Below are 27,697 nucleotides of genomic sequence, written 5' to 3'. Positions count from 1 at the left end.
CCTACAAGTTTCATCTTAACAAATCTCACCTTCAATCATTTATCCTATCATGATAAAAAAAAGAACTACTCAATTGAAACAAGCTAATTGGAGAACACTAAAGGATCATCCCTTCTTTCAAAATTTGAACTTCTATCTTACATTGTTTGATCTATTGTGGCAAATAGGATCTCCCACTTTGTAAGAATATAGTGGGAAAACCTTAAGCTCTAATACCAAAACTGATGCAACTCTAGTAGATGTAATGCAAGTTTGTCAGGCTGCTAGGATTTGTTTTTGGGCTTAGGAGAAAAGAATTTATGTGGAAAAATTAAGGCTGTTCTGGGGCAATGAATAGTAACCCATGACAGTATGGGAGTTATTTAAAAGGGCTTGGCTTTAAATTTCCCTGACAGTATGAGAAAAATTAAACCTTTCAAAAGGGCTTTCAAAAGGGCTTGGCTTTAAATTTCCCTGAGCACGTGGAAACAAAAGCATATTGAGGGAACAAAATCAAATGCCATAAATTCTAGAATTATTTGGGATAAAATTTCACTAGATTGAATATGGGAGTTATTTTCATTGTAAGACAAATTAAAGATTTGTTCTGTAATTTAAATTGTATGAGGCACAATGGGTTTCAGGACACAAAAAAGCAGTTTATAATTGATGAGTTATAACTTGGGCGTTTCATAAAAATGTTGTTGTGCATATCTAAGTAATCCAATCTTTTGATATTTTTATTTTCTATTTTTTCTTCTTTTTGTTCATGTATTTCTTCAGATTGAGAATTTGTTTTATAACATGACTGCTCGGAGAAAAACACTTCAGAACTCTGCTGATGATTACCCAAAAATAGTAGACTTATTAAGCCGGTTTGCCATTCATCACATAAATGTGGGCTTCTCTTGTAGAAAGGTTGGTCTGTTGACCCTTGATTCTTAATTTTTCCATTTTGTGAACAATATTTTCCCTCTCTCAATTCTTCATATGTGATGATTAACAATTTCCCACATTAAACTTCCACTGTACTTAGCATGGAGCTGCTAGGGCAGATGTTCATTCAGTTGCGACAGCTTCAAGGCTTGATGCAGTCAGATCTGTTTACGGAGTGTCAGTTGCGCGCAATCTGATGAAAATAGAAGTTTCAGACGATGACCCATCTAGTTCAGTTTTTGAGATGGATGGTTTTATCTCCAATTCTAATTACGTTGCTAAGAAGATCACAATGGTGCTTTTTATAAATGGTACGTATGAATATTCTATTGTATATTGGAATTAATGAGTAACTGTCTAATTATTGTAATCCATTGAGATTTATCATTACCCACAAAAATAACAAATGGAGGTTTATCATTCTTAGTTACATCTATGATCTTATTTGGTTATTCATTACTGATATGCTCACTAATCTTTTCTGGCTACCCCTTAACATAGATTACTATGAGGGAAAGCAAACAAATAGCAATCGGTATTGTATTCATTCATTTTTTTTTTTTTTCTTTTCCTCTATTTTATTATCTAGATAGATTGGTTGAGTGCAGTGCTTTAAAGAGAGCTATTGAAATTGTTTATGCTGCAACCTTGCCGAAAGCATCAAAACCTTTCATATATATGTTAGTTTTATTGCCACCTGAACATGTTGATGTGAATGTACACCCAACAAAGCGAGAGGTATGAATGTTTCTTCTCAAAAATTGATGATTATTATTGCTAAAAATAATTATCATTGTAGATAAGACTAATGCTACACAAATAGAAAGGTGTGCATAATTTTTGTGCAGAATGATGTGGTTGAAATCCATTAAGATGGCTATCTAACCAATTTTAAATGTTGGATCGATTTCCTAATAGTTTATGCTTTTGTGATAGTTGACGATCTAACCATCAACAACAAAGGAAATTGCTTGGAGAAAGTGTCAAGGAGGCACAAGCTATACACAACTGAACAAAAAGAAAATTAAATAAATATTTTTTTAAAAGGTAGACCATCTTTGTAAAATAAAAAAAAAACCATTTGCTCTCTATTCCATAATGCGTCAATAAAATGCCAAAATCTTGAAGGGTCCTTCCCTGACTTTTGACATCATCTTTCATTTCCCCATCCTTGCCATTCCTTTTCGTTACCAATTACCATGGAGCTTTGTCATCATTAGTCATCGAATTCCATTTCTTTGAATTTTTGCTCGGGTGTTTTGTTTGTACTTTTTCTTAAACTCCTCCATGAACACCATGAAGGCACTACTAGGTTTCATAGTTTCCTTCACCCAAAGAGTTACTAGTAGCAATACTTTCTACCTCCCTTGTCCACCATCAACACCGACTTTGCTACTCTTCCACCACCACAACCTCCATCACTTGGTTTTGATAAGTACTTCCATCATTATGCTCTCTACCAATTGTAAATCCCCTTCTTCTAACCCTAAGCAATGCAGTAGACCAAAATTTTCCATCACCCTAGAGAGGTGCTCTTTACCTTCAAATGATCTCTTCTTCGCCAAAACACCTTGAACAACTAGATACCGTCAGAATTTTGCCCCCATGAAGCACTTCATTTCTTTCATAATTGCTCCCTTTTTGTTGGATTCAACTTTCTCTCACCATCATTTGTCAATTCTTCGATAGATTGGATAGTCTTTGTAAGCTTCCCCTACATCCATGGAGGGCACCCTCCTCAATGTAAATGTTGTCTTGCGCATTTCCTTCAATTAACTGTCCTGTTGACCTTAGCTTAACAACTTCATCAATCGGAGGCCCACACTTAAATATAAACCTTCGCCAAGTCGTGTAGGCCTCTTGAGATCTCTTCACCTCTAATCCACCCAAATCCATCCCATGAATCTATTGGCCCAGGCCACCAACATTTTATTATAATTGTTGTGAGCTTGAAATACAGGTCCCTCCCCTCTTTTGGTGAATTGGGCCCTCTGTTCAACCAGCCCCCCAGTGTCCAACCCACCAAATGATCTGACCTGATATCAACCCACCAAAATAACAGACCATCCCTATTGAACTAACCTCTTCTTTGACATTTCCTTTGCGGATCGTCTCCTCTCCTCTACTCACTGTCGTCATTGTTCACCATCGAGTCTCTGTAGAACAAAGCCCAACAATACCAAGAAGAGGCAAAATAAAGATAAACAATGGAGCATCAAGATGGAACCCTTACTCAGGCTGAAGAGAAGAAACCCCCAATTGAAACATAAGCAAACCACAATAAAAGACAAAAAAGAGGAAAAAAGTATAATGGATTCCTGTTTCTGGGGAAGTAAGCTTTATAAATGAGTTAGCGTCTATTGAGAAGACTAGAACATGGGAGTTGGTTTCCTTGTCTGCCAATAAAAATTCCCTTGCTAGTAAGTGGGTATATGAAATTCAAATCCACTCATGGTTATGTGGAGTGTTATAAAGTGCAATCCAATGTGGTTTTCTCAAGAGTACGGGATTGACTATGAGGTGATTTTTTTCCTGTAGCTAAGATGACCATTTTTCACACTTACAACCTCGTTGTTGGAAACACTCTGAGCTGCTCTTTTTTCTTGTTCAGTTTTATCTGTACTAAAATGTTGGTTTAAACTTTTCAACCTCATTAGCGCATTATATAAATGCAGGTAAGCCTTTTGAATCAGGAAGTTGTTATTGAGAAGATACAATCTGCAGTGGAGTCAAAATTGAGAAACTCCAATGAGGCAAGGACATTTCAAGAACAGGTATATTTTTCTGCAAACTTGGTAGCTTATAGTTTAGTGATGGTAAACAAATATTATTAGTGGTCATGTCATTTGTATTTATGATTTAATTGGGAGTTTGGGCAAATTACAATCTTAGTCCCTGTTGTTTTTGTTTGTCTCTTGTGTTAATTTGGTCCTTGTAGTTCTAATTGCATCAATTTTATCCCTGAATTTTTCACTTTATGTCAATTGAGACAGGTGGTAGATCCCTCTCCGTCTAGTCCTATGCTTAGGAGCAAAGATTCCCCAATTAATCCCTCAGCTTCTGGTATGAAGAACATTTTCTTTCGCATTTGGCTGGTCTCATCTATTGGCAGATCTATTAAATGTATTGTCATTTTGGATTTGCTCGATTGAATTGTCCAATTTTGTTGCCTTACTACAGGGACAAAATTGCAAAAAGTTCCAGTCCACAAAATGGTATGAACAGATTCACTGGATCCTGCAGGGAGGTTGCATGCCTACTTGCAAGTTAAACCTTCTAGCCATCATGAAAATAATTCCAGTTTGACATCTGTGAGGTAGGACTTGTATTTAGTCCAAGTTCATCCCTTTTTTTTTCTTTTTTTGGGATAAACAGTCCAAGTGCATCCATTTACTTTGGTAACTGAAACTGAAGTACTTCTAAATCTTGCCACATAACAAATATGCAAAATATGCAGGCAAGGATGAGTGTCATGTTCTCTAACGTGCACACAAGAATTAATTATAAATTTTTCTCAGAATCATCACCATTCAGTTTCTTCATAGTAATCAATTTGGGCAAATCATCATCCTTAAGTAATGGAGGTTTTGCCTCAACCACGAGAAACCAATGAGGATGCAAACCAGTGAAACAGAACAAACTCAAGTCTATGACACCAAAAAGCTGATTGCTCAAACCAGAAGTGGACTGCTACAGTTCAGCCGAACTATCTTTAGGCCCAATAGTCATTGCAAATGCGACAAATAAAAATGAACCTCAAAGGTGTCCTCCTATAGCCTGGTTCGTACCCATAGACTTGATTCCAACAAATATTTCGCTGGGCAGTGCTACAAATCACATATTTAAAAAATGACCCCTTATATTCCAAAAATAATACAAAAAATGAAAACTTAAATCAAACAACTTCAAAAAAAAAATCTACAAAAATCACCATGATTACCAGGAGGGCAAGACAAATTAGATTGTGTGTTTGCCCGATCACGGCATTCATACAAATGCTGAATTATGCTGATGTCAGCATAACGTTGTGCCTCTTTTCTCTCTTATTATTTTTCCCTTTTTAATGTTTATTTTTAACTACAAGAAGTGCTGTTGGTCCTTTAAGCTTGTTTGTCTGACCACATACATGAACAATACACGTCCCTTGAAGGCTGACACGTGCAAGTGTGTATAATTAATGATGTGTAAGGTACATGCCATTGATTACTTGCCTGTGACGTTTGGTAGGTTAGGAGGTATCTACACTGGTCATGATCCATGAATAAGTTGTAGATGCATATTTAGTTATTTTATGATTTATGATTTATGACCTCACTCCAACTGCAGGTCTTCTATCCGACAAAGGAGGAACCCAAAGGAGGCTGCCGATCTAACTAGTATTCAGGAGCTTATTGATGACATTGATAACAAATGCCATTCTGGTATGTTTTTACCAAATTCACCATCGTTGACATTGGAAAGTTTTCTTAAAGTTGAATAAATTTGGATAATTCTTTCCAATAATGTATCTCTGTAGCTCTGCTGGACATTGTAAGACACTGCACCTATATTGGGATGGCAGACGATGTGTTTGCTCTGCTTCAGCATAATACTCACTTATTTCTTGCCAATATGGTGACTTTGAGGTAATAATGCTCTTCGATGCTTCTTAAAATGATGGACTTAAATTTCTACTTATCGATCTTTCTGGAAAACAATGATACCATGATGAATTTTGTTGTCATATAATTTTTTGTAGGACTGACCCACTTGCAGGTTCTGAAGAGTAAACTATTTGAGCTTGTCTTGCTTCTTGTCTAGTTCAAATTGGTCTTGGGGGCACTGATTACTCAATGCTCCACTTCTATGTCTTCAGTTATTGATTCTTTTTTATCATTTGCTTTTATGCCTCCATGTATCAGCAAAGAGCTCATGTATCAGCAAGTCCTACGTCGGTTTGCTCATTTTAATGCAATACAACTAAGTGACCCAGCCCCACTGCCTGAGTTGATTATGCTGGCACTGAAAGAGGAGGATGTAGACCCAGAATGCAATGAAAAGGATGAACTGAAAGAAAAGATTGCAGAAGTAACTGATCTTAACCCAAGCAGATTAATTGCTTCAGTTTGCACTTAATTTTGCTCCTGTCATCCTGTTTTGCCTCTGCTGTTGAGTTCATGGATCCTTTTTTGTTTAATTCGTGTATGATTGTTTAGTATTTCTATAATGTTTAAGTGCTCTCTCTCTCTCTCTCCATTGCTAGTATTATTTTGGTTTTGTTCGCAAATGCTGATCAACTTTATGTATACTATACATTTGTCACATGATTCGTATTGATCAAGTTTCACTTGTAGGGCAATCTGATTGGATCCTGTTAAACTATTTTATCCCAAAATAACAACAAAGCATGTATATATATTGGTTACTTTTCATACTAAACACTTTAGAAGTTGTATCTTGATATTTTCACCAAAAAGAGTCAGAATGGGGTCAGAATCTATTGATCCCGATAATTTCAGAAGTTGCATGAATCATAAAACATGAATCGAATTATGAATCGTGCGATTCACTTTTGATTTATCACAAAAAAAAGTTTGTCCCATAGTTGAGGAAACACTCAGTCGACAATACTTCTACATACATGTATTGATTATATGTTCTTTTCTTTCTTTTGATACTTGAGATTTGGCACTGGTGATCCTTTTTTCTTCCATCTGGCAGAAACTGGAAAAAATCTTATTATTCATAAAAGGCAAACCTTATGTAAAATTTTGTCAAGTGGTGTAAAATGGGTTCTTTCACAATGGCTGGTCTTCATTTGTACTATATGACTAAAGTTAAATTTTTGTTCTTCTTCAGATGAACACAGAGCTGCTCAAGAATAAATCTGAGATGCTAGAGGAATATTTTTGCATCTATGTTGATTCACAAGGTAACTTGTCTAGGCTTCCTGTCATACTTGACCAGTACACACCTGATATGGACCGGGTCCCAGAATTTGTACTTTGTTTGGGAAATGATGTAAGTTCTGATATCTATTTTTTCTAACATCCTTTTCTTTCTTTTTATCTTTGTCTATGTTTATAGCAATATGGTAGTACCAAAGGTTGTATTCAATTATTGATTTTACATTACTCATTTTTTTTGACAATTCCATTCCAACAGTAGAGAAACCCATACATAGATTTTTGGCTCCTTTTTTTTTTCAAGAGAGATTATGTTCTCTTCTGTGCTAGAGATTGTACCACTAAGACATGCGCAAAATTGAAATGAATTTCACCCATTTTAATCATGACACATGTTTTATATCCTCGTCTCCATCCCCCTCTAAAAGGTACGAGTTGGGTCTTGGTTTCATTTTCTGTCTTCTGATGTAATTTGCTTATCTTTATTCTATATCTATAAAAAGTCATATTTATTTTTTAATTAGTTGTATACTTTGGGTATTGCATCTTGTAGTTTGTGAACGAACTTCAAACACCGAAGATTCACACCTGCTCCTTTTGGTGCTTTTAATTGAACCATCTTTCCTGCTTGTTTACTTAACTAAGACAGCTGTAAATGTCTTTTTCATAATTTCAATTGTGGTAGTAAAATCATGATGATCAACAATGCATGTAACATCTGTCAATTCAAGCTCTTATTCTTCATTCTTACTGTCTTATGAATTATTTGATCCGTATTGTGAATTTTTCTCATATTTGTAGGTTGACTGGGAGGACGAGAAAAGTTGCTTCCAATCAATTGCTGCTGCTCTTGGAAACTTTTATGCCATGCATCCACCTTTGTTGCCCAATCCATCAGGTGATGGTTTGCAAATTTACAAGAGGAGGAAACCATTCAGAAGTCCCCAAGCAGAAGAAAATTCCATGAAGAATACTGGTATGGGTGTTTCCTTCTGCAGATCCTATCCATTTTATATTGGTTATATTTGCTGACTAACTTGAATGGTTTGACCACCTACCTTGTGTTCTTTGGACCATGGAGAAACCTTGCTGACTATATAACCAGGATCTTCTTTTTTAATTGCTGATAGATTATTTTTGTGAACATCAAGGTTTTCCTCGATGATGTACCCTATAGTCTATAGTAGTAAATTTTTTCTTCTAAGATCACTTTGTTTATTTTATTTTGGCGTTTTGTGTGTGTGATGTGCCCAAGAGATTTTTTGTGTGGTATACCCATGTTTTTGCTTTGTCGTTTGCTGCACAAAGATTGTTTGCATTCAAAGCATGAGATGAGCCATTAAGATTTCCCAGTTTTCTTATCTGGATTCTTAACACACCACTCAAACATGCATGCTTAGTCCAGTGGATGCTCTGAAAATAAGAATTTTTAGTCAAACTTTTGAAATATATATATATATATATATAAGAAAGAAAGAAAGAAAATAAATAAAAGAAAGAAAATAAATAAATAAAAAAAAGGACCGGTCTGACCCTCTCGACCCGGTCCGGGTCACCGGTTTTGCCGGTTCGACCACTGAGTCACCGGTTTTTCCCAGTTTTGGCCCCACTCCTGGTTTAGGGGGTTGACCGGACCGGAACGAGGCCCGGTTCCCGGTTCAACCCGTTCGACCGGCCGGTCTGGTCCGGGTTTGAAAACATTGGATAGAATTACAGTTTGGAAATCATTCCAAACACAGCCTTACTTTTTTTGTTTTGTTTTATTTATTTGTTTATTTGTTTAATTTTACTAATTCCTGGGTATTGCATTCAAGCATGTCTGTGGGCCCACATAATAAAAACTTGACTTTATTTATTTTTAGTGAGTGAGCATTACTTAATATGAATATTTGGTTTGTAACTAGGCGAACATGAGAATCACATATAATAGGATTCATAGCTAAAAGGTGTGTGCATATTGTGGTTACAAATGCATTGGGGTTTGTGATCCATATAATAGGGTTCATAGTTGGTGAGACATAAATTACTTGTTTAAATGTGCATATATGTGCATACATGTCATAGCTAAAAGGTGTGTGAATTGTATATTCACCTTAAAGTTGATACTGAAGGAAAACTCATTTTAGGACAATCTTGGAGGTTTAGGTCTCCTAAAACTTAAAATCCAAAATTTTAGGCACCCATGATTTTCCATGTGTATTATGCATCGACTAAGACTCTGTTTGGATCATGGATTTGGGTGGAGATTGAAAACCCAAATCCATGATCTAAACATAGTCCACGAGATGGATTTCCGTCATATGAGCTTAAAGTAAAAAATTTATATTTGTGGTTTTCCATTTGGTTGGCTTATTAAGAAGGTGCTAATGTATGAATGGATTTGATATCTCGATTGAGTTTGTGACACATTATTATTATTATTATTATTATTATTATTATTATTATTATTATTATTATTATTATTCTAGATAGTCTCCTACCATCTTTGAGTGTGAAAGTGAAGTGCTTTCGCTTATCTTTTAGGTTTCATAGTGGCAGCCTAAGAGACCTGGACACGAGTACAGACATGGGACATGGAATTTTCAAAAAAATTAAGACATGAACATGGGGGATACAAATTATTTATTTATTTTATATATATTTTTATCTGCTATGTATATGAATATTAACAGAGATATGAGAAGCATCGATTTCCATATATTTACTTTGACCCCAAATCAGTTTTCTAAGAGACTTGTCTAGACATAGGACGTGTGTCCATGAAGTATTCTCAACATGTCTTGCAAAAAATAATAATTAATAATTTGACAAGCCATATGATGTGTTTGATACATAGACATGCCACGTGTGTAAGGGTAAGGGTTCCATATGAGAAATGCATCCAACATGTATAGTTGGACATGCACCAAACAAGGATGTCTAAATGGTTTGAGTTTACTATATCACTATGCATTAGACCTTCATTTCATTCATAACAATTTTTGGTTGCAAATACCATTCTATACTAAAAAAATTCAAAACAAACAAATGTTTAAGAAATATGAAATCTAGTGATGTTGTGGTGTCCTTGGACATGAGAATTAGATTAATCCAACACCTAGACACATACCTGCACCTTACACCCATATCCGAGTTATCCATTATGCACTGATGATATGCCATATCATTTGTCTTTGATTAGTAGAATGCACCAGCATAAGTACTTAATACTTGCTCAAAAGTATATGAAAGTGATATAGTACTAAATTTAGGTCAGTTTAGCATTGCAAGGTCTGAAAATGATGTGGGCTTTATTTAGACAAAGTTACATAGGCCACCAAGATTGGGTGAACCTTAGGTTATTTTATGTTTAAAGGATCATAGGACTGGATTGGTGTTGAGAGTTTGATTTTTTGAATGGGAGTCTAAGCAAATCTGTGGTGGTGCATTGAATGGAAGCCAGTATTATTGACTGAAATTCATGCTATCCCTTTATTATTTTAGGTCTTTTTTTCCCCCTTTTGATTCCTATTTTTCAACACACACACACACATATATATGTTTTTGTGAACTTCAATACATAACAGTAGATAAATAAACTGTGTAGGACTGGTATTCCCACACTAGATAAATAAAACAAAACAATATAAATGGTAACTATTGCCATTAGTATTGCTAGCACAACTAATTGTTTGCTAATTGGCCTTTTTTGCAGGGTATAATGTCTTGTCAGATGTTGTCTTTGCTGTTTCTTGTGGTAGGGGTATCAATTGCCCTCACCCCATGGTTAGCTGCCAGAGGCCAGTTACTAGCCTCTCGTTTTGAGCTGCATGATGTGTGGAGTTTGTTACCTGTAGACTATGAAGCACAAGTACGGACACGGACACGGACACGCATACGGACACGGGACACGGCAATTTCTGAAAAATGGGGACACGACAAATTTTTTAATTTTTTTATAATTTTTTTTTATTTTAACACACATTAATTATTTTATTTATTATTATATTTTTTAAATAATGTGTTCTAATTAATTTATTTTATTTTATTTTACCTATGTGTTTATTTTATTTTTTTTAATTAATATGTATAAGTATATATCATCTTATAATATGTATTATATATTTTTCCTATAGTTCAAATTATATATATATATATATAAACCTATAAACACTCTTCAATTTGAAAAGAGTCTATATATATATATAAACCTATAATTTTTTTTAAAAAAAAAGTCTTCGAAGGTTGAAAATAGTCTGTATATATATAAATCTAATTTAAAAAAAAAAAAAAGTCTTTAGCTTCGTTCAGCTTCGACAAGGAGAGAGAGAGAGAGAGAGGGGTTTACCTTCGAAGTCGTCTAGGGTCTTCGACTGTTCGATCGATTGATGGAGCTTCGATCTTCGACTGGATGGAGCTTCGACTGGAGGTCTTCGATCTTCGATTGGATGAAGCTTCGACTGGATCGACTGGTTCAAGGAGGTGGTGGATCGACTGGTTTAGGGCACTGATGATACTCTTCAATCGATTGATTACTCTTCAATTCAGCAACACTGATAGACTATATTAGGGCAAGTTGATTTTTTTTTAATTAATTAATTAATTAATTTATTTTTACTTTTTAAATATTACACTTGGACCCCAAATAAATATAACAAAATTAAAATTCAGCTCCGTTGTGTCCCATGCCATGTCCTGATATGGACATGCGTGTCCCCGCCATGTCCCTTACAAAAAAATTCATTAAATTAAAGGGACACGCCAAATGGCGTGTCCCGTATGTGTCCTCGTGTCCCTGGCGTGTCCGCGTGTCAGACACCGCCACGGCACCAATTTTGGAGTGTCCATGCTTCATAGCCTCTAGAGAGTGAGGTAGAATTCATAATTTCAAGTTTGATGATATTTGAGTAAGCATTTATATTGGTGGTTTACAGAATTCAATTCATTTATTTATTTCCACTAGATAATAATTTGTAGTTCATTGGTACTATGTTAGTTATGGATATGATTTGTCAATCAGGATTGGCTTACTAGGTAGCTTAGCTTTTCAAACTCAGCATGGTTAGGAAAATGGAGCATAGATTTTCTAGTGATCATTCTAACTATATCATGGGAGGCGCAAATCAAAAAGAAAAAAAAAAAACTTTGTATTTTTTTTTTTTTTTTTTTTTGTTGTATGACTAACAAGGGGTTGGTTCAGTAGATAAGACCTTCGAATCTCTCGCTCAAGGCTTGGGTTCGCGTCTCCATAGTCCCTTGTTGGGACTAAACATACTCTTTAGCGCTGGAGCACGCGGGGGGCCTAAGCTTCAGCCCCAACGTAGGTGCAATGGAGTTCCCTGCAGATATGATGTAGGTGCTAAGGGCAATACTCCCTGGCGGATATGTTGGAGTAGCCTATCTGCATATCTATTTTTGTACCCAAGAAAAAAGAAAAAAGAAAAGAAAAAAGTATTATAAGAATTTTTATTAGTTATTGCACTAGAATGTGGGGAAATATTTATGATGTGCTCTCAAAAGTCTCTTTGTCAACATCATGAAGCCTTTTTTAATGTTGAACCATGTATGTGTATGAATTTTGTTTTGATCTTAGGTTTCAATAAACTCACTGCGCTTATGCATTTGAGAAATTTTTGGTAAACACTTACTCGCTTGCATTTGGTATTTTGTGTTTATATTACTTCTCGAAGTCTTGCCATTTTGAGTTCATGCAAAAATATTTGATGATGATGGATGAAGGTGGTGAAGAACCACTGGCTGCCATAAAGCCTGTGCACTAAACTAAGTTTGGTCTTGCAATATTTGTATAAGATATGATCCGTTATTAAATCTATTCAAACTCCTGAATATAGTATGTCCAACTGTACCTAGGATCTACTAAATTTTTATTCAATAATTTAAATCGTTTTTAATGTTTGGTGCAGCCATACATCTGACCATGGGATGAATTGTCTGTTTTTGATATAGGGTTGATGTTGCTATTACACCGAAATATTCACTGAATGTATTGATCGTTGATTTCCTTTGGCTTGTTTCCAGACAGATGATTTGCAGGACCATATCATTATCTGTGGATTTGGACGTGTTGGCCAGGTATTGTCACTATTTGCATTTTTTTTTTTTGATGAATTTGTTTTAAATCATTTGTTGTGGTGGATCTATTTTTAATGTAGTTTATTTATAGATTCGTACCCCAAAAAATAATGTAGTTCATGTATGGATGTATGTATCATGTTTTGTCTAAGAGTAGTATTTCCTTCTGTTGTTCTTTCAGATCATTGCGCAGTTTCTTTCAGAACGACTTATTCCATTTGTTGCTCTTGATGTGAGGAGGTATGCTTCCTTCACAATGAATTGATATTCCTGGAATAAAGTCAATTTTGGGGCTGAGAGAGAGAAGGGATTGCTGATTGAATATTCTGCTGAAAATCTTAGTCATATGAGTGTGGGCTGTGTGAGTTTTCTAGTTCCTTTTGGGTAATCTATGCCAGTTTGATGACTATTTCATGTAGTTCTGTTCTGGGGGTATGCCTTCTTTGTCTTTTTATGACGTCCATTTTTTATGATAAAATCTAGTATTACTTGCCAAGGACAACATGGGGATTTCAAGTCTATGAAGTGAATATCCAGGATTATCCAGCCTTTGGTTCCATATTTTCCTATATTTACTTATATTCCCTGAATCTCTGTGAACATTTTAACATAAATGCAAATTGGCAAAAAAGAAAAGGTACCGTGTCCATGACTTACTGAGAATGTGTTAAATGGTTATGAGAATATTTTACAACAGTATCCAGATAACTGATTTTAGATTTTCCATCATTTCAGTGACTGAGTAGTAGTTGGTTGTGCACTTGATCTTCCTGTGTATTTTGGTGATGCTGGTAGTCGAGAGGGATAGATGATCCTGCTCAAACTTAAATATGCTTTGTGCAGGTTCATTGTCTGACATGCTGCTTGTATTCCTGGCCATGAGGTGCTCCATAAAGTTGGTGCTGAAAGTGCATGTGTAGCAGCAATAACTTTAGATAACCCCGGTGCAAACTATAGAACAGTGTGGGCTTTGAGCAAGTATTTCCCAAATGTCAAGACATTTGTCTGTGCTCATGACGTTGATCATGGCCTCATTTTGGAAAAGGCGGAAGCAACAGCGGTACATTTCTGTTGCTATTTTCATTAGTTATTTCACTCTTCCTAATTGCCTATATAGATTAATCTTACAATTTTATTTTAGGATTATGTTTGAGGATCTCATTATTCTTGTTTGACTTGTGTATAAATCTTTTATCAGTACTAATATATCTTGCATTATCTATATAAAGATCAAATTTTTGTTCAAATTACATCATATCTTGAGTTTTAGTTGAAACTCTTATAGGTTGTCCCCGAGACCTTGGAACCTAGTCTCCAACTAGCTGCTGCTGTTCTTGCACAGGTAAAAAACAGTGCATCTTATTGGATATTTTAATTTGAATTAGTGACTTGCTACGTGCTTACCTTTAAGTCTCAATTTAACTATTTGTGTACATCGTCTTCATTGTTGAGCACCTGTTTTATGTCCATGCTGGTTCTTTGATCGTAAAGTAGAAGCGGCTGTTGCTTCTCCAAAGTGTTTTGTGATTTATATGATATAATTTCACTTTCACGAGACACACACACACACAAACGCATTTGACTCAGTTAACGCATTGAAAACTGAAGGCATTTGGATCTGATCTTGTGGATCCGCCAGCTGCAATGCAGCAACTCAAACTCTTGTTCTTGCTAGGGCTGCAAATGAACAGAGCTGTTCGTGAACAAGCTCAGCTCGGTAGGAGCTCGTTCGAACTCGGTTTGTTAATTTTTTTTTGCGTTCGAGCTCGTTAAATTTTTAATAAACAAGCCCAAACATTCTAAAGTTCGGCTCGTTAGCTGGTTCGTTTAATATTTATTATTTATATATTAAATAATATAAAAATATGTATAAAAAATAAGATAAATATGTTATTTATATATTTAAAAAATATAAATATAAATATAAATAATATTTAATTATAGATGGTACATTTATATAATAGTGGTAGTAGATATTATTATTTTGGTAAAATATTGACTTTTTTTAGAATGTTTATATATATTGTATATAAAATTGTATAATCAAAGTTTTAATTGTAACTTTAGTCTCATACGTAAGTATGAATTTATAAATTTTTTGGCTCATTAAGGCTCATGACAGGCTCAAGCTCGAGTCAAGCCTAAGAGCTCGAGCTCGGTTCGTTAAATTTTTATTGAGCTCGAGTTTGAGTTCCTTAAAATCTTGATAAACAAGCCTTAACATACTAAAGCTCGGCTTGGCTCGGCTCGATTGCAGCCTTAGTTACTACTGTTGGTTGATGCTTGCTTGTGAAATTGTTAGCGTGTGCTATGGAAAGTCAAAAACATTACAGAAGTTTGGTTATTTTGGTTTGGCATCTTTCGAATGTTCTTACTTTATCTTGTTTTTCCTTGTTAGGCTAAACTGCCCATGTCAGAAATAAAAGCTATTATCAACAAGTTTAGGTCCCACCATCTTTCTGAGCTTACTGAGGTACTTATTAATGTTTGGTTTTCGTAATTCGGTTAGTCTTGTTACTTTTGATCATGCTGGATTTTGACTGAGGTACCACAATCAAATATTGCATGTAGCTCTCTGAAGCAAGTGGAGGCTCTCTCGGTTATGGATACTCTCGGATCATGAGTAAACCCAAATCTCAACCCTTTGATTCTTCAGATGATAATCAAATCACTGAAGGAACACTGGTAATATAACCCATCACCCGAAGATAAGAACTGACATAATAATATCAAAAAACAGATCACAAAGAACTGTACAGTGGTTTACTTGAACCCTTTGGTATAAATTGTATAGAAATATAGTTGAATTAGTGGCAGTAGCAAACGCATTTGTTGATTAGTCACATGGACATTTTTGTTCTAATAATGCCCCCTGCATGAAAGGGGCGGCTGTTCTTTTTCTTTCTTCAATTGTATTTTGATCTGATAAATTTTGGTAGGCCCTCGTAAAACTGTCTAAAAGGACTTTCTTATCTCACTAATCACATTGCATTCCATAATCTTACAGTACTTTCTTAGCTGTTAGTTTTGATCATGTTGTATAATGCAAATGTTCAAAATGATATGATGCTACATATAGAGAAATTGTTTTTGTGAGAATGTGTAGATTTATGGATTGGTTGATTGCATTGGATGTTCATCAGCAGGAATTTGTTGCATATTTGGATTCCTTTTTGTTTGTCTATTGTATTAATAATTGCTTGTTTGGATAATTTCAATTTTAGTTATGTTGCGGTGACTAAATTTTAGATTATTTGTGTTACTAATGTATTTGTTATAAGACATCAAAGGTGAGATTTATTAAATCAGTACATTGATGACACATCAATTAGTTGAAGATGCCCACTGATAATGTGGAGATTTGAGTTTTGTCCTCCCAATTGTAGCTATAACAAAATTCGATATTCTTACTTGAAATTATTTTTTAATACAAATAAATGAGTAGTAGGCCAAAATATATTTTCCAAAACAATATGTTTAACCTAAAAAAAATCATATATAAATATTTTTTTCAAAAAAAATCCAAAGGAAATATATATATATAATCAATCCTCTTTCATGAAATCACTTCTTTCAGATAAATCTTATTTTTAAGAGGATTAAATAAATCTTAAATTTTCAATTTTAAAAATTATGAGAAAGACGAAAAAGTAAGGCATATAGTTTTTTGTCTTTGAAACCTATTCCGGCCCAAATTTGTTGGTCTTTTACCCAAACTAGGCCCAAATCTTGAACACCTAAAAAAAAATGAATTAATTTCCAAAAAAAAAAAAAAAATCTAAGGTTTTACGTATTTTTTGTTTTGAAACCCAGTATTTCAATTTAGACAAGTTAAAGTTCAGATTTTCATTTGTGTCTCAACGTGCTTCTTCTGTTCATCTTTGTCTGTGTAAAGTAACAAAAAATTGTTTTGCAATTTAAAGTGAAAAATGCAGGAAATTTTGAAGTTTTTTTGTAATTAACCCTTATATATATATATATATATATATTTTTTTTTTTTTGCGCGTGTGTATATATATAATTTACTTATCTTATTGTATATGTACAAGGATACTTGTATATATGATAAAAAAAATTTATTCAAATTTTGACTCTTCCGATGATACTCTCTCCATCCTATTTTATTGGTCCATTATTACATTTTTTGTTGTCCCAAAATGTATGTCCACTTTGAAAGTCAAAATTTTAAATTTAAAAATTTTCAAAATTATCCCTTGTAAAGTAATTATTAATATATTTAAAAAAATAATATTTGAAAGTTCTAATATAGCTCTAATGATGTGGAAAGTGCTCAGGTAGCTTTGATCCTTAATCCATTAAAACATTAATCCATTAAAGTATTAATAAGAATAACATTTGAATTTTGAATTCACCCCTACTTTTGATGACTAAGAATGACATTAATCCATTAAAGTATTAATAAGTGTCTCTTACATATCAGGTAACTTTAATCCTTAATCCATTAAAACATTGATAAGTGTTTCTTATATTTCAAGTAATCCTTCTTACATAGTATGGACGAAATCAAAATTTTATCATTAGAAAAGTCAAAATTTGAATAAATTTTTTTGTCATATATATATATATATATAAGCACACATGTACATATATAATAAGATATGTAAGTTAATATACACACACGAAAAGAAATTAATTATATTCATATAGGGACAGGAATTGAGTCTCATATATTAATTTTTAAATAAATTAATAATTGATATGTAATAACTCACATTATTATAAAATTAATGATATAAAATGTACGTTGTGGTGAAAAAATATAGACACTTATATTTCTAAGCAAACAAGTTATAGATTCTAGTAAGACTAACAAAAACATGCATAAATTTGGCGCGATTTCAAAGAATAATGCAAGTGGTGGAAGAAAATATTGCCCAATCAACTTTAATAACAACGACTCTCGTGCCTTAACAATGGTGGAAATTTTGTTCGGCCAAGCCTAACCAGACACACATTTAAGAGTAATATTTTCTTAAAAATTAAGTATTTTCTGTGATATTTGTGGGTTATATATATAAAAAAATGTTTTTTTTTTTTGGTTTCTTAAAATGAAAGTGTAATAAAAAAAAATGCTCATTCCTTGTTACCTCATGAAATAATAACTTTTCATTTGCTATTGGATGAATGCCTTTAAAAAGTAAAAAATAAAAGTTAGTGATTCAAACGTGAAAATAAACAATCTAATAGAATTATCATTCGATTCCACATTCATTCAAATAAATCAAATATTACATTAGAAAAAAATTTAAGTTCACGTAATTTGGTCACAAAATTATACACAACTTTGTCATATGAAGTAAATCAACCAAGAATTTAGATTTGCTAAAATTGATGATCCTGTGAAATTGGTGCATTGTAAGACCAATCGGGATGTCTATATTAGTGATTTAAACCGCTTATCTCATGTGACAAGCTAATGCAAAAAATTAAGTTAATCATATACAAGTAATCATATGATCAAATAACATCTAAACCGTTCAAATTGACAATGTATTATTAAGATTTTCAACTTTAACAAATCCAAACTCACCCACCAAATGTATCAAAACGTCATTAGAGAGAATTGTGTCAGATTTTGAATAAAATTATATAATCTAAAATGAGTTTTTTTGCAAGGCCATTATTTCCGTAACTCAAACATGATACAATAAAATTGTATACAAAACCAGAATAAATAAAATAAAATTATATAGGTCTACAATGACATGGATGTGCCTAATTCAATTGTAACTGCAAAGATGCATTACAGCAATAACTACACTAATATATCATCCTTCCAACCAGCAATAACTACAGCAATAACTGCAAAGATGCCTAAAACTCTATTTTGAAAAAGAATCTTTGCTTGGTTTTAAAAAAAATGCATTATTGCATATTCAAGTTTCCCTACAATTTAAGGAGAGAAATAAATTTTTTTTTTTAAAAAAATTGTCACATCAAAAAATACTCCCATGTTAGTTTTCAAAATAACCAAACAAAAACTCCAAAATTTTCAAAACAATGAATTAGAAAATAGGAACCAAACACAATGATTGATTTCTCCGTGATCTGTTTGGCTCAGACCTTGAATACTTGGATTATTTTCTCTCAGCCTGGTTGACCAGTTCTGCTAAGGCGATTGAAGGGTGTCTACCATTCCCATGAGAATCAATCTGTCCAATTTCTATGGATTGAATTGCTTTGGCTACGAGATTCCTAGTTTCAATGAGGAAGCTTGAGCGAGAGGGCTCCTTGTTGCAGCTGCCTCAAGAGCCTTTGCAGCCTTTTCAGCTTCAGCTTTCAATAACCTGCAAAATGTTATAAATCTATGAATAGAATCCTCAGATAAATCATAGCTAAACCAGCCTAACATATCAACGGGGACTCGACGTCAACTGAGAGAGGGCGGGGGGGGGGGGGGGGGTGGTGGTTTGCAATTCATTTCTGACTTCTGCACTTCTGCATATGATGTGTAGTGACAGATGTACAGGTACAAACAATAACTCAGCCAGCCACCGATTGTTAGTGAGTCAGGCTTGTTTGGTACAATTTCTTATAAGCTAAAAGATAATAATCATAAAGTAGAAATTAAATGCATCCTTCCTTAGTTTCTCAACAATCAGCTTTTTCAATTTATTTAAGATATTTTTGGCTTGTTAGAGCATCTTACATAATGGTTAAAAGTGTGCTCCAACTTCTTCATCAAATCTCAAGTGAGAGGCTATTTTTTCACAAATCAATGACGAACCAAATCTTTCACCAAATTCCCAACAGTCATATTTTCACTCAAATTTGATGAAATTTTGAAAAGAGTAAGGATTGGAGATGATTTTCTTTCACCAAAAATGGTTAAAACAAGGTTTTAGGAGAAGATCGAAAATTTTCAAAAATATTTGACCAAAAAATGAAAAATGAAAAATGAAAAAAGAGAAAGGATGATAGTGTTCTGTGTCAGATTAGCGGTTGTTTGGGAAGTGCTAGATTAGTATATTTTTTGACCTTTTACGTACAAACGTGAAATATGAGTTGGGTTTGAAGTAATGTGGTAGAGAGATGATGTGACTTCAATATGATAATTGTGACCTAAATAGGATAATGTGCTAAAATAGCATGTGCTATTTTAGCACATGCCAAACAATCACTAAGGTTTTAATCAAATTTTCATTCAAATTCGATGAAAAAAAGATCAAAGACTGGAGGTCCTCTTAGTTGTAAGTAGAAGCTATACCAAACTCTCACATAGATTCCCAAAATAAAATAAAATAATTGATAAGTAGTCCCCAAAAGCTGCACCAAACAAGCAGTGGATTGCTTCCATATTCTCTTAATTCCTTGTTAAATATATAATACAATATAATTGAAGAAGAATTGGCACTTACTTTGCTCGTTCAATGGCTTCAGACTTCTTATTTTCAGCAGCTGCTCTCTCTGCTCTAATGTTCTTTATCATCTCTAGTTTGGAACTTGCCAAAGGATCCTTAAATAAGGGCATATTACTTCTTAACCTAGTACGACGCTTTTGGCTTTCAGTCACATTCCCTGTGGAATTATCAGTGTCATTAGCTTTCTTCTTTGTGGGATTCTGTGTTCTGGGTTGTCTCTCACTACTTGGCCTTCTCTTTCGCTTCCTTTCTGCTCCAACTGGTGTGCCATGATATTTATAAAGGGCAGTGCAAACCCTGTCACGGTATGCCTAGTGGGAAAAGATAAAACTTGCTTAACAAACCATGTTTTGGCAAATTTAATGTGATATATAAAAAAAAGTCAAAAGGGTTTATTAACTTATAATGACTATCTCAATTATAGTGGGACAAATATTACTATCTTTCTTCTGATACTTTGCAATGAAATATACAGATTATCACCACAAATCACAAGTGAGCCTTGGGCCCAAAAGGGAAAACTTATATTCAGTCCAACTTACCAATCGTTTGATACTTCTCTCTCCACAAATAATCAGTAGATGTTGGGAACTTACACACAGGATAAAAGAGAGGGCAAAAAAAAAAAAAAAAAAGAAGTTGGAGAAATTCTATGTAAAAAGTAGCATAGAAGTTCAAGTCTTAAATCAAAAAACGGAGGGTATAAGGATTTATTCATTGGACATTCAATGGTGTATCACAAGACAAAAAACAAAGTAGGTTGAAACATCTACAAATCGATATCTTGGAATGTTAAGCTCCAATAATATGTTATAGATTTTTATCATCAACTTCATGAATTAATTTCAAGATATAAGGCTTTTCTTATTATAACACACTCAAAAGGATCCCTCGTTCGTCCATCAAATATTCTACTTTTTTCTGTGTACTTGGATTCAATTCAAATACCCATCAATTAGCTGTTTGCACACCGTTTTCGTGCTAATGTAGTCTAAGGGGCATATGCATGGCTAGTACTAGTAATAAGTTAGTCATCCATTTAGGAATGGCAGCAAAACCCAGAGCTAGATAGGATTAGGCTACCACCCCTTTTTCAGAACATTTATGCTTCGCTTGTTTCAGCAGAAAATATTCTCCACGGAAACCTTTTTTTCCAGAAAATGTTCCATAGAGAACATTTTTCTATGTTTCATTACATTCTTCAAACTTATGCAATTAGTGGTGGTGGTGGCCGTGGCGTGGTGGTTTTAGTGGTGATGGTGGTGGAAAATATTTTCTACCCAAATAATTTTATTTTTCGTTGACCATGGAAAACATTTTCCATTTCCTGTTGTACCAAACACCAAAAATCAGCAGAAAATGTTTTCCGCATTTGGAGGGTTAGACAAAGTGAATTAAATGATCACTTGATGAAAAGCAAACAAGATGGACTAGGCCAAATAAACAGCATACATTCTCAGCAGAAAATGCAACATATGCCCTTGCAGGATCAGCCCATTTGGCAGAAATGGCCTCTGAAATTTTCCTCCTTTGCTCAAGAGAATTGGGTGCTCTCTTGCTACCTTTCGGTCTTGCCATTTTTCTACTTTGTTCAACACTCTCCAACCATTCCTGCTCGAGCTGTTCATCCAAGATCTCATAGGAGTCCCACTGCTTCTCTTCCTCACCAACAAATCCCTTTCTAGAAGCTTCTGCTATCAAATTCTGCCACTCAAAGTAGCAAGTTTCAGCCCATTTGGCAGAAATGGCCTCTGAAATTTTCCTCCTTTGCTCAAGAGAATTGGGTGCTCTCTTGCTACCTTTCGGTCTTGCCATTTTTCTACTTTGTTCAACACTCTCCAACCATTCTTGCTCGAGCTGTTCATCCAAGATCTCATAGGAGTCCCACTGCTTCTCTTCCTCACCAACAAATCCCTTTCTAGAAGCTTCTGCTATCAAATTCTGCCACTCAAAGTAGCAAGTTTCCTGCAGCTTCAGTTTTTCACGGCGCCTTTCCCACCCCGTTTGCACTCCATTGCCAATTTTCATCCTTGTTTCTTCGCTGCACAATCAATAAAGAACATGGTAAATAAAGTGATTAAAGCAGTATGTGGAAAATTACAAACTGAAGGTCAAAAACTCAAAACTCCTGTTAGACTTAAAGAAGGCCCTAGTACAAATCCAGGGTAATGCCAAGCATCTAATTCACTGAATCTTCTCAATTTCCAAAATCTCATATTTGAAGAAGAAAACAGACTAATATTAACAGTAAACAAGGCACAAATTATTACAAAAACCAGGGTAATGCCAAGCATCTAATTCACTGAATCTTCTCAATTTCCAAAATCTCATATTTGAAGAAGAAAACAGACTAATATTAACAGTAAACAAGGCACAAATTATTACAAAATGAAGGAGGAAAAAATTAAAATAGTTTAGTCTTTTTCTGGCTTCAGCCTCCAAGAACCAACAAAAGAGAAAAACAAATATCAATTAACTGAACCCAAATGACTGAACCCATCTAAGATTCAATCTAAAAGACCAGAACATCAATTAACAAGACAAGCAGAATATCCAGGATTTTTTTGTTAGTGAATATCCAGAAAGTTTATGAATAACCAAGTACTTGTAAATTCGATGATAGAAAGAAAAATAACAGAACCAAAAATCGAAATAACAAGACGGAATGTCATGAGATTCTACCTCTGAGCATGTCCCAGGTTAACTAACTTCATCTTAACCTGCATAGGCTGTGTCAGTGAGATCTGCTACAAAGAATTTACATTAACAGGTTCAGTGCTGGCAGGGAAGGTACAAGAGAAAAGCAAATAGTTTTAAGAATTCATGAGAAATGTTTAACAGAAATTGAACCCCTATGACACCCAAGGGGTTCAAATTCTGTTAAACATTTCTCATGAATTATTGAACCCAACAACTTCAGATCAACTGAGGCTATTTGTGTTTCTCAATTATTTCGTCCATGAATTACTTAGAAACCGGACCAAGACATTTAGGCACTTGCTCTTGTTAGTTCTTCAGGTCTGTGAGAGGTATGCATTTCATTTGCATTGCTTGTGTCAAAAAAGAAGAAAAAAAAATTCAACCAATTAATCCAATCACCGTTAAAATATAGGTCGAGAGATGACCTTATTTTTTGCTTGGAGATACACTTTATTTGCCTCCTTGGCATTTGTCTTCTCTTCTAGCTTTTGAAAGAACTGAAACAGCAAATGATAAAAAGACAGTAAAAAACATCAGCATAACAATAAATGAGTAAAACTGCAAATATATATGGAGTGAATGGATCTGGACTTGCCTCTTTACGTTTTGCCGCTCTTTCTTCACACCTCAAGCTAAAAGAGGAGGGTACTGTGGGAGGTCGTGCTTTGGGTCCAGATACACCTGAAGTCTTCAAATGGCTGCATAGTGTTAAATAAAATTTAGAATTCTTGCATAACATTGTTAGAGTAATTGTGTTGCACGAAATTTTGTCTAGGTTTTCTCACATGTGCTGAGGAAAAGTGATACTTGAATTGCAAAATTGGTTCCTATAAACTGTAATGGTATCACTGGCATGGATGGTATTGAAATATGTATTTAATATGAAATAAATTAGGTATGAATAGTAACAAACAGAAGGCAGCATTACAGAAAGTGTAAGAGATGCTACTTCATTTTGGAAAGATAGTTTGTGGGTTCAACCATAAGAGTAGCCACTTTGTGTAAATAATGCCAAAGGTTAGGTTTGTATCCAATCTACCCCTAATAGACCCCAATCCTATGGGCGCTAAACTGGGAGTACTTTATTATTATTATTATTATTACATTTTTTAGTTTGCATCCACGCCTTATCTATCCCTTGTGCCAGAAACACAATACTAGCAAGACTTTTGGAACTTTCTTGGAGCTATTGTTCCTAGTATGCAATACAAAATCTCTACACTCAGTAGATAGCGATATGAGCATCTAATGAGAACTCTACAATCCACAACATAGGCAAATTAAGATCTTACTCTATCCCATGTGATTTCCCATCTGCTATCCTCCTTCCAGAAACTAAGATCTTGGCATTTGTCTTCTCTTCTAGCTTTTGAAAGAACTGAAACAGCTAATGATAAAAAGATAGCAAAAAACATTAGCATAACAATAAATGAGTAAAACTGCAGATATACATGGAGTGAATGGATCTGGACTTGCCTCTTTACGTTTTGCCGCTCTATCTTCACACCTCAAGCTAAAAGGGGAGGGTACTGTGGGACGTCGTGCTTTGGGTCCAGATACACCTGAGGTCTTCAAATGGCTGCATAGTGTTAAATAAAATTTAGAATTATTGCGTAACATCGTTAGAGTAATTGTGTTGCACGAAATTTTGTTTAGGTTTTCTCACATGTGATGAGGAAGAGTGATACTTGAATTGCAAAATTGGTTCCTATAAACTGTAATGGTATAACTGGCAAGGATGGTATTGACATATGTATTTAATATGAAATAAATTAGGCATGAGTAGTAACAAACAGAAGGCAGCATAACAGAAAGTGCAAGGGAAGCTACTTCATTTTGGATAGATAGTTTGTGGGTTCAACCATGAGAGTAACCACTTTGTGCAAATAATGCCAAAGTTAGGCTTGTATCCAATCTATGCCTCCTAGACCCCAATCCTATGGGCGCTAAACTGGGAGTACTTTTTTATTATTACTATTATTATTACTTTTTTTAGGTTGCATCCACGTCTTATCAATACCTTGTGCCAGAAACACAATACTAGCAGGACTTTTGGAACTTTCTTGGAGCTATTGTTCCTAGTATGCAATACAAAATCTTTACACTCAGTAGATAGTGATATGAGCATCTAATCAAAACTCTACAATCCACAACATAGACAAACTAAGATCTTACTCTATCCCATGTGATTTCCCATCTGCTATCCTCCTTCTAGAAACTGAGCAATCATCCACTGGTTTACTTCTGTAAACCATGAAATTAAACATTTTAGTGAAAGAAGACGAATATACATACACGTAGAAAAATGGCACAATTTTAAAGGGTTAAGCAAACAAACAACCTTCTTCTTTCTTCTTGAGGAGCTGTTGAAGAATGCACTGATAACCCATTTGCTGATGCCTGCAGTTTTTGAACTGAGCAATCATCCACTGGTTTACTTCTGTAAACCATGAAATTAAACATTTTAGTGAAAGAAGACGAATATACATACACGTAGAAAAATGGCACAATTTTAAAGGGTTAAGCAAACAAACAACCTTCTTCTTTCTTCTTGAGGAGCTGTTGAAGAATGCACTGATAACCCATTTGCTGATGCCTGCAGTTTACCAAAAACCAAAAACGTTATCTCAGCTATGTGTTACAGTGTGCACTAGCACGCTATTGCACATGCACAAAGCAGCAAACAAGGTGAATGAGGTGAAGGCAAGGAAGTAAAGTAAGCACCGTAGTTGGAATTCGTGGAGGATTTGAGCTGTCTCTGGATGTCTCTTCCATAACATTTGGTTCATTACACGCTGCATTTTGCTCCTCAAGCAATGCTGCAGGTTTCTTAGCACCATTTCTGTTGTAAAGGGCTTCGAAATAAGCTTTCCTCTGGGCAACTAAACCTGGCTTAGAAGATTTCTTAGCTTCTTCCAAGTACTGATTGTTAGAGAAACACGACCGTTTTTCACACGCCAATGATTCCAACATGAACCTCCGAAATGAGATTGATGTTGTCAGGGCACAATAAGGATCTCCCTGTAATGAGATTCTTTCAAGTGTTTCTTAGTAAAATCATCAAAGCTTACACATGTATCCACTAATATATTTTAAATAGAATTGCAAAGACATACATACCCAACTCCAAATATAATCTACTTCAAGAACACGTGATAGAAACATTTTAACAAGGTACCCTATTATTTTGTGATTCTAATAAAACATGGGCAAATTATACCAGTTGTGTCTATAATTTGACTCTTTAGTCAATTTAGTCATTGTAGTTCCCATTGTATTAATTTTGCCTCTTAACCTTTCACATTGTGTAAATTTAGTTCAATTGATAAACATCTGCTAAGAAATTAGACAAAAATCAAAGAGAAAATGGTACATTTAAAAAGTGAATTAATCATTTTAATCCATCAATCACTTTGAAATAGACTATTTTGCCCTTTGATTTCAGTTCAATTTCTAAATGGGCATTATCAATTACACTAAACTGACACAAAATGTGAAGAATTCAAGGGTAGAATTGATCAAATTAGAACTATCTATAAGAATGAAATTGACACAAGAAACAAACTACAAGACTACGGGTGTAATTTGCTGTAACAACATCGACTAAGCATTACATGAAATTCCCGTGCAATTGGTTGATGATTGCAGTTATTAGTAAAGAAAGGAGCACAAGAAGAAGAAGAAGAAGAAGAAGAAGAAACTATAACTAGCAAAAGGGACAAATCAAGAACTCAAATGAAAAACCAAATACTGAGAACAGTAACAAATCAAGTATTGTCAAAATAATATTAAAACAACGACAAAGAAATAGCAATCCCATGTCAGAAAAATCAAAACCCACTAGGGTTTTCTGTGAAAATGAAGAAGATTGTGTTTTTTGGACAAACCTCTTCGGGTTCGGTGGAAGTAGTGCCAGCAGGTTGAGAGAAGGATCGAACAAGACAAGTTGGCGATTCACCCATTTCTGTCTTTGCAGTGAAGAGAGAGAAACTCAAAGAAACCCAAAGAAACCCAAAGAAACCTACCCTATGATTCCCTGAATCCTCTTTCTTTCTCTCTGTATCTTCTTCGTATAGGGTCTTCTTTTTTTTGATTCTCTTATGGGGTCTTCTTTGCTCTTCTAAATCTTGGAATCTCCGAGAATGCAGTTCATTCACTTTGTTAATATATTCCATATTTAGATTATAGGCTCCTAACAGGTATGTTCAAACCCTGCCTTCTTCTCTCCCTCGCTTATTCTTTCCTTTTCTTCTTTTTTTTCCTTGTTCAAACCTTGCCTTTATTCTCTCCTGACCTTGTTCTTTCCTCTTCTTATTCTTTTCCTTGCACAGCAGTCCTCATAGCCTAGTGTCACTAGTTTGCCTTCACATTCACGAGGGTTTTATTTTAGAAGATAGGTCAATTGATTAATACGAGGGTTTTATTTTAGAAGATAGGTCAATTGATTAATAGTTTAAAAATTGGGGGAGGAGTTGGTGAAAACATTTTTTTACATTGCATACTTATTGATTTTTTTGTTTATTAATTATCCTTAAATTAATTTGATTTTGATATATTTTCTTTAAATTAGGATTTGTGAGAATTTATTTGATCTGTTTCAATTTAATTTTAAAATTCTTAAAATTTTGTTTGGAGATTTGAATTTAGAATGCAAAGAAACCAAATAATTCTTTTGGATGGGATTTTTAATTTCTGTTACAATCTCAAATTGGTTAACATAGGCTTTGCCAATGTCCATATAGG

General features: G+C 34.4%; 1 protein-coding gene and 1 pseudogene across 6 annotated transcripts; one reads left to right on the top strand and one right to left on the bottom strand.

Annotated features, from left to right (window-relative positions):
* The first annotated feature begins 537 nt into the window (after positions 1-537).
* LOC145804126 (DNA mismatch repair protein MLH1-like) lies at positions 538-15,871 on the top strand (annotated as a pseudogene). The gene is made up of 18 exons (XR_014345739.1): positions 538-897; positions 1,016-1,226; positions 1,505-1,653; positions 3,591-3,689; positions 3,909-3,978; positions 4,096-4,231; positions 5,242-5,336; positions 5,432-5,540; positions 5,817-5,982; positions 6,754-6,915; positions 7,602-7,776; positions 10,495-11,651; positions 12,747-12,872; positions 13,054-13,112; positions 13,716-13,932; positions 14,158-14,214; positions 15,271-15,345; positions 15,444-15,871. The product of XR_014345739.1 is annotated as a DNA mismatch repair protein MLH1-like (transcript).
* Positions 15,872-18,446: 2,575 nt separating this feature from the next.
* On the bottom strand, positions 18,447-27,308 carry LOC145789344 (uncharacterized). 5 transcript variants are annotated; one of them, XM_082897852.1, is made up of 13 exons: positions 26,842-27,308; positions 25,679-25,975; positions 25,492-25,550; positions 25,296-25,394; positions 25,130-25,198; positions 24,431-24,533; positions 24,247-24,341; positions 23,550-23,652; positions 23,380-23,451; positions 22,937-23,001; positions 21,707-22,295; positions 20,252-20,565; positions 18,447-19,180 (listed from the first exon to the last, which is right to left on the bottom strand). In XM_082897852.1, exons 1-13 carry the CDS (start codon positions 27,127-27,129, stop codon positions 19,078-19,080), a joined length of 2,256 nt encoding a protein of 751 aa, XP_082753978.1. In that variant the 5' UTR covers positions 27,130-27,308; the 3' UTR covers positions 18,447-19,077. The 5 variants fall into 5 exon arrangements, with proteins under 5 accessions (XP_082753978.1, XP_082753982.1, XP_082753980.1 ...); XM_082897856.1 differs by having other exon boundaries at positions 22,937-22,974; XM_082897854.1 differs by having other exon boundaries at positions 24,247-24,332.
* Between the last annotated feature and the right edge of the window lie 389 nt (positions 27,309-27,697).

The sequence above is a fragment of the Camellia sinensis genome, chromosome 12 (assembly GCF_055761805.1).
Source record: "Camellia sinensis isolate YWXY chromosome 12, ASM5576180v1, whole genome shotgun sequence".
Taxonomy (NCBI): domain Eukaryota; kingdom Viridiplantae; phylum Streptophyta; class Magnoliopsida; order Ericales; family Theaceae; genus Camellia; species Camellia sinensis.
Note: the sequence above shows the minus strand (reverse complement) of the source record. Positions and strands in the feature narration are given on the sequence as shown.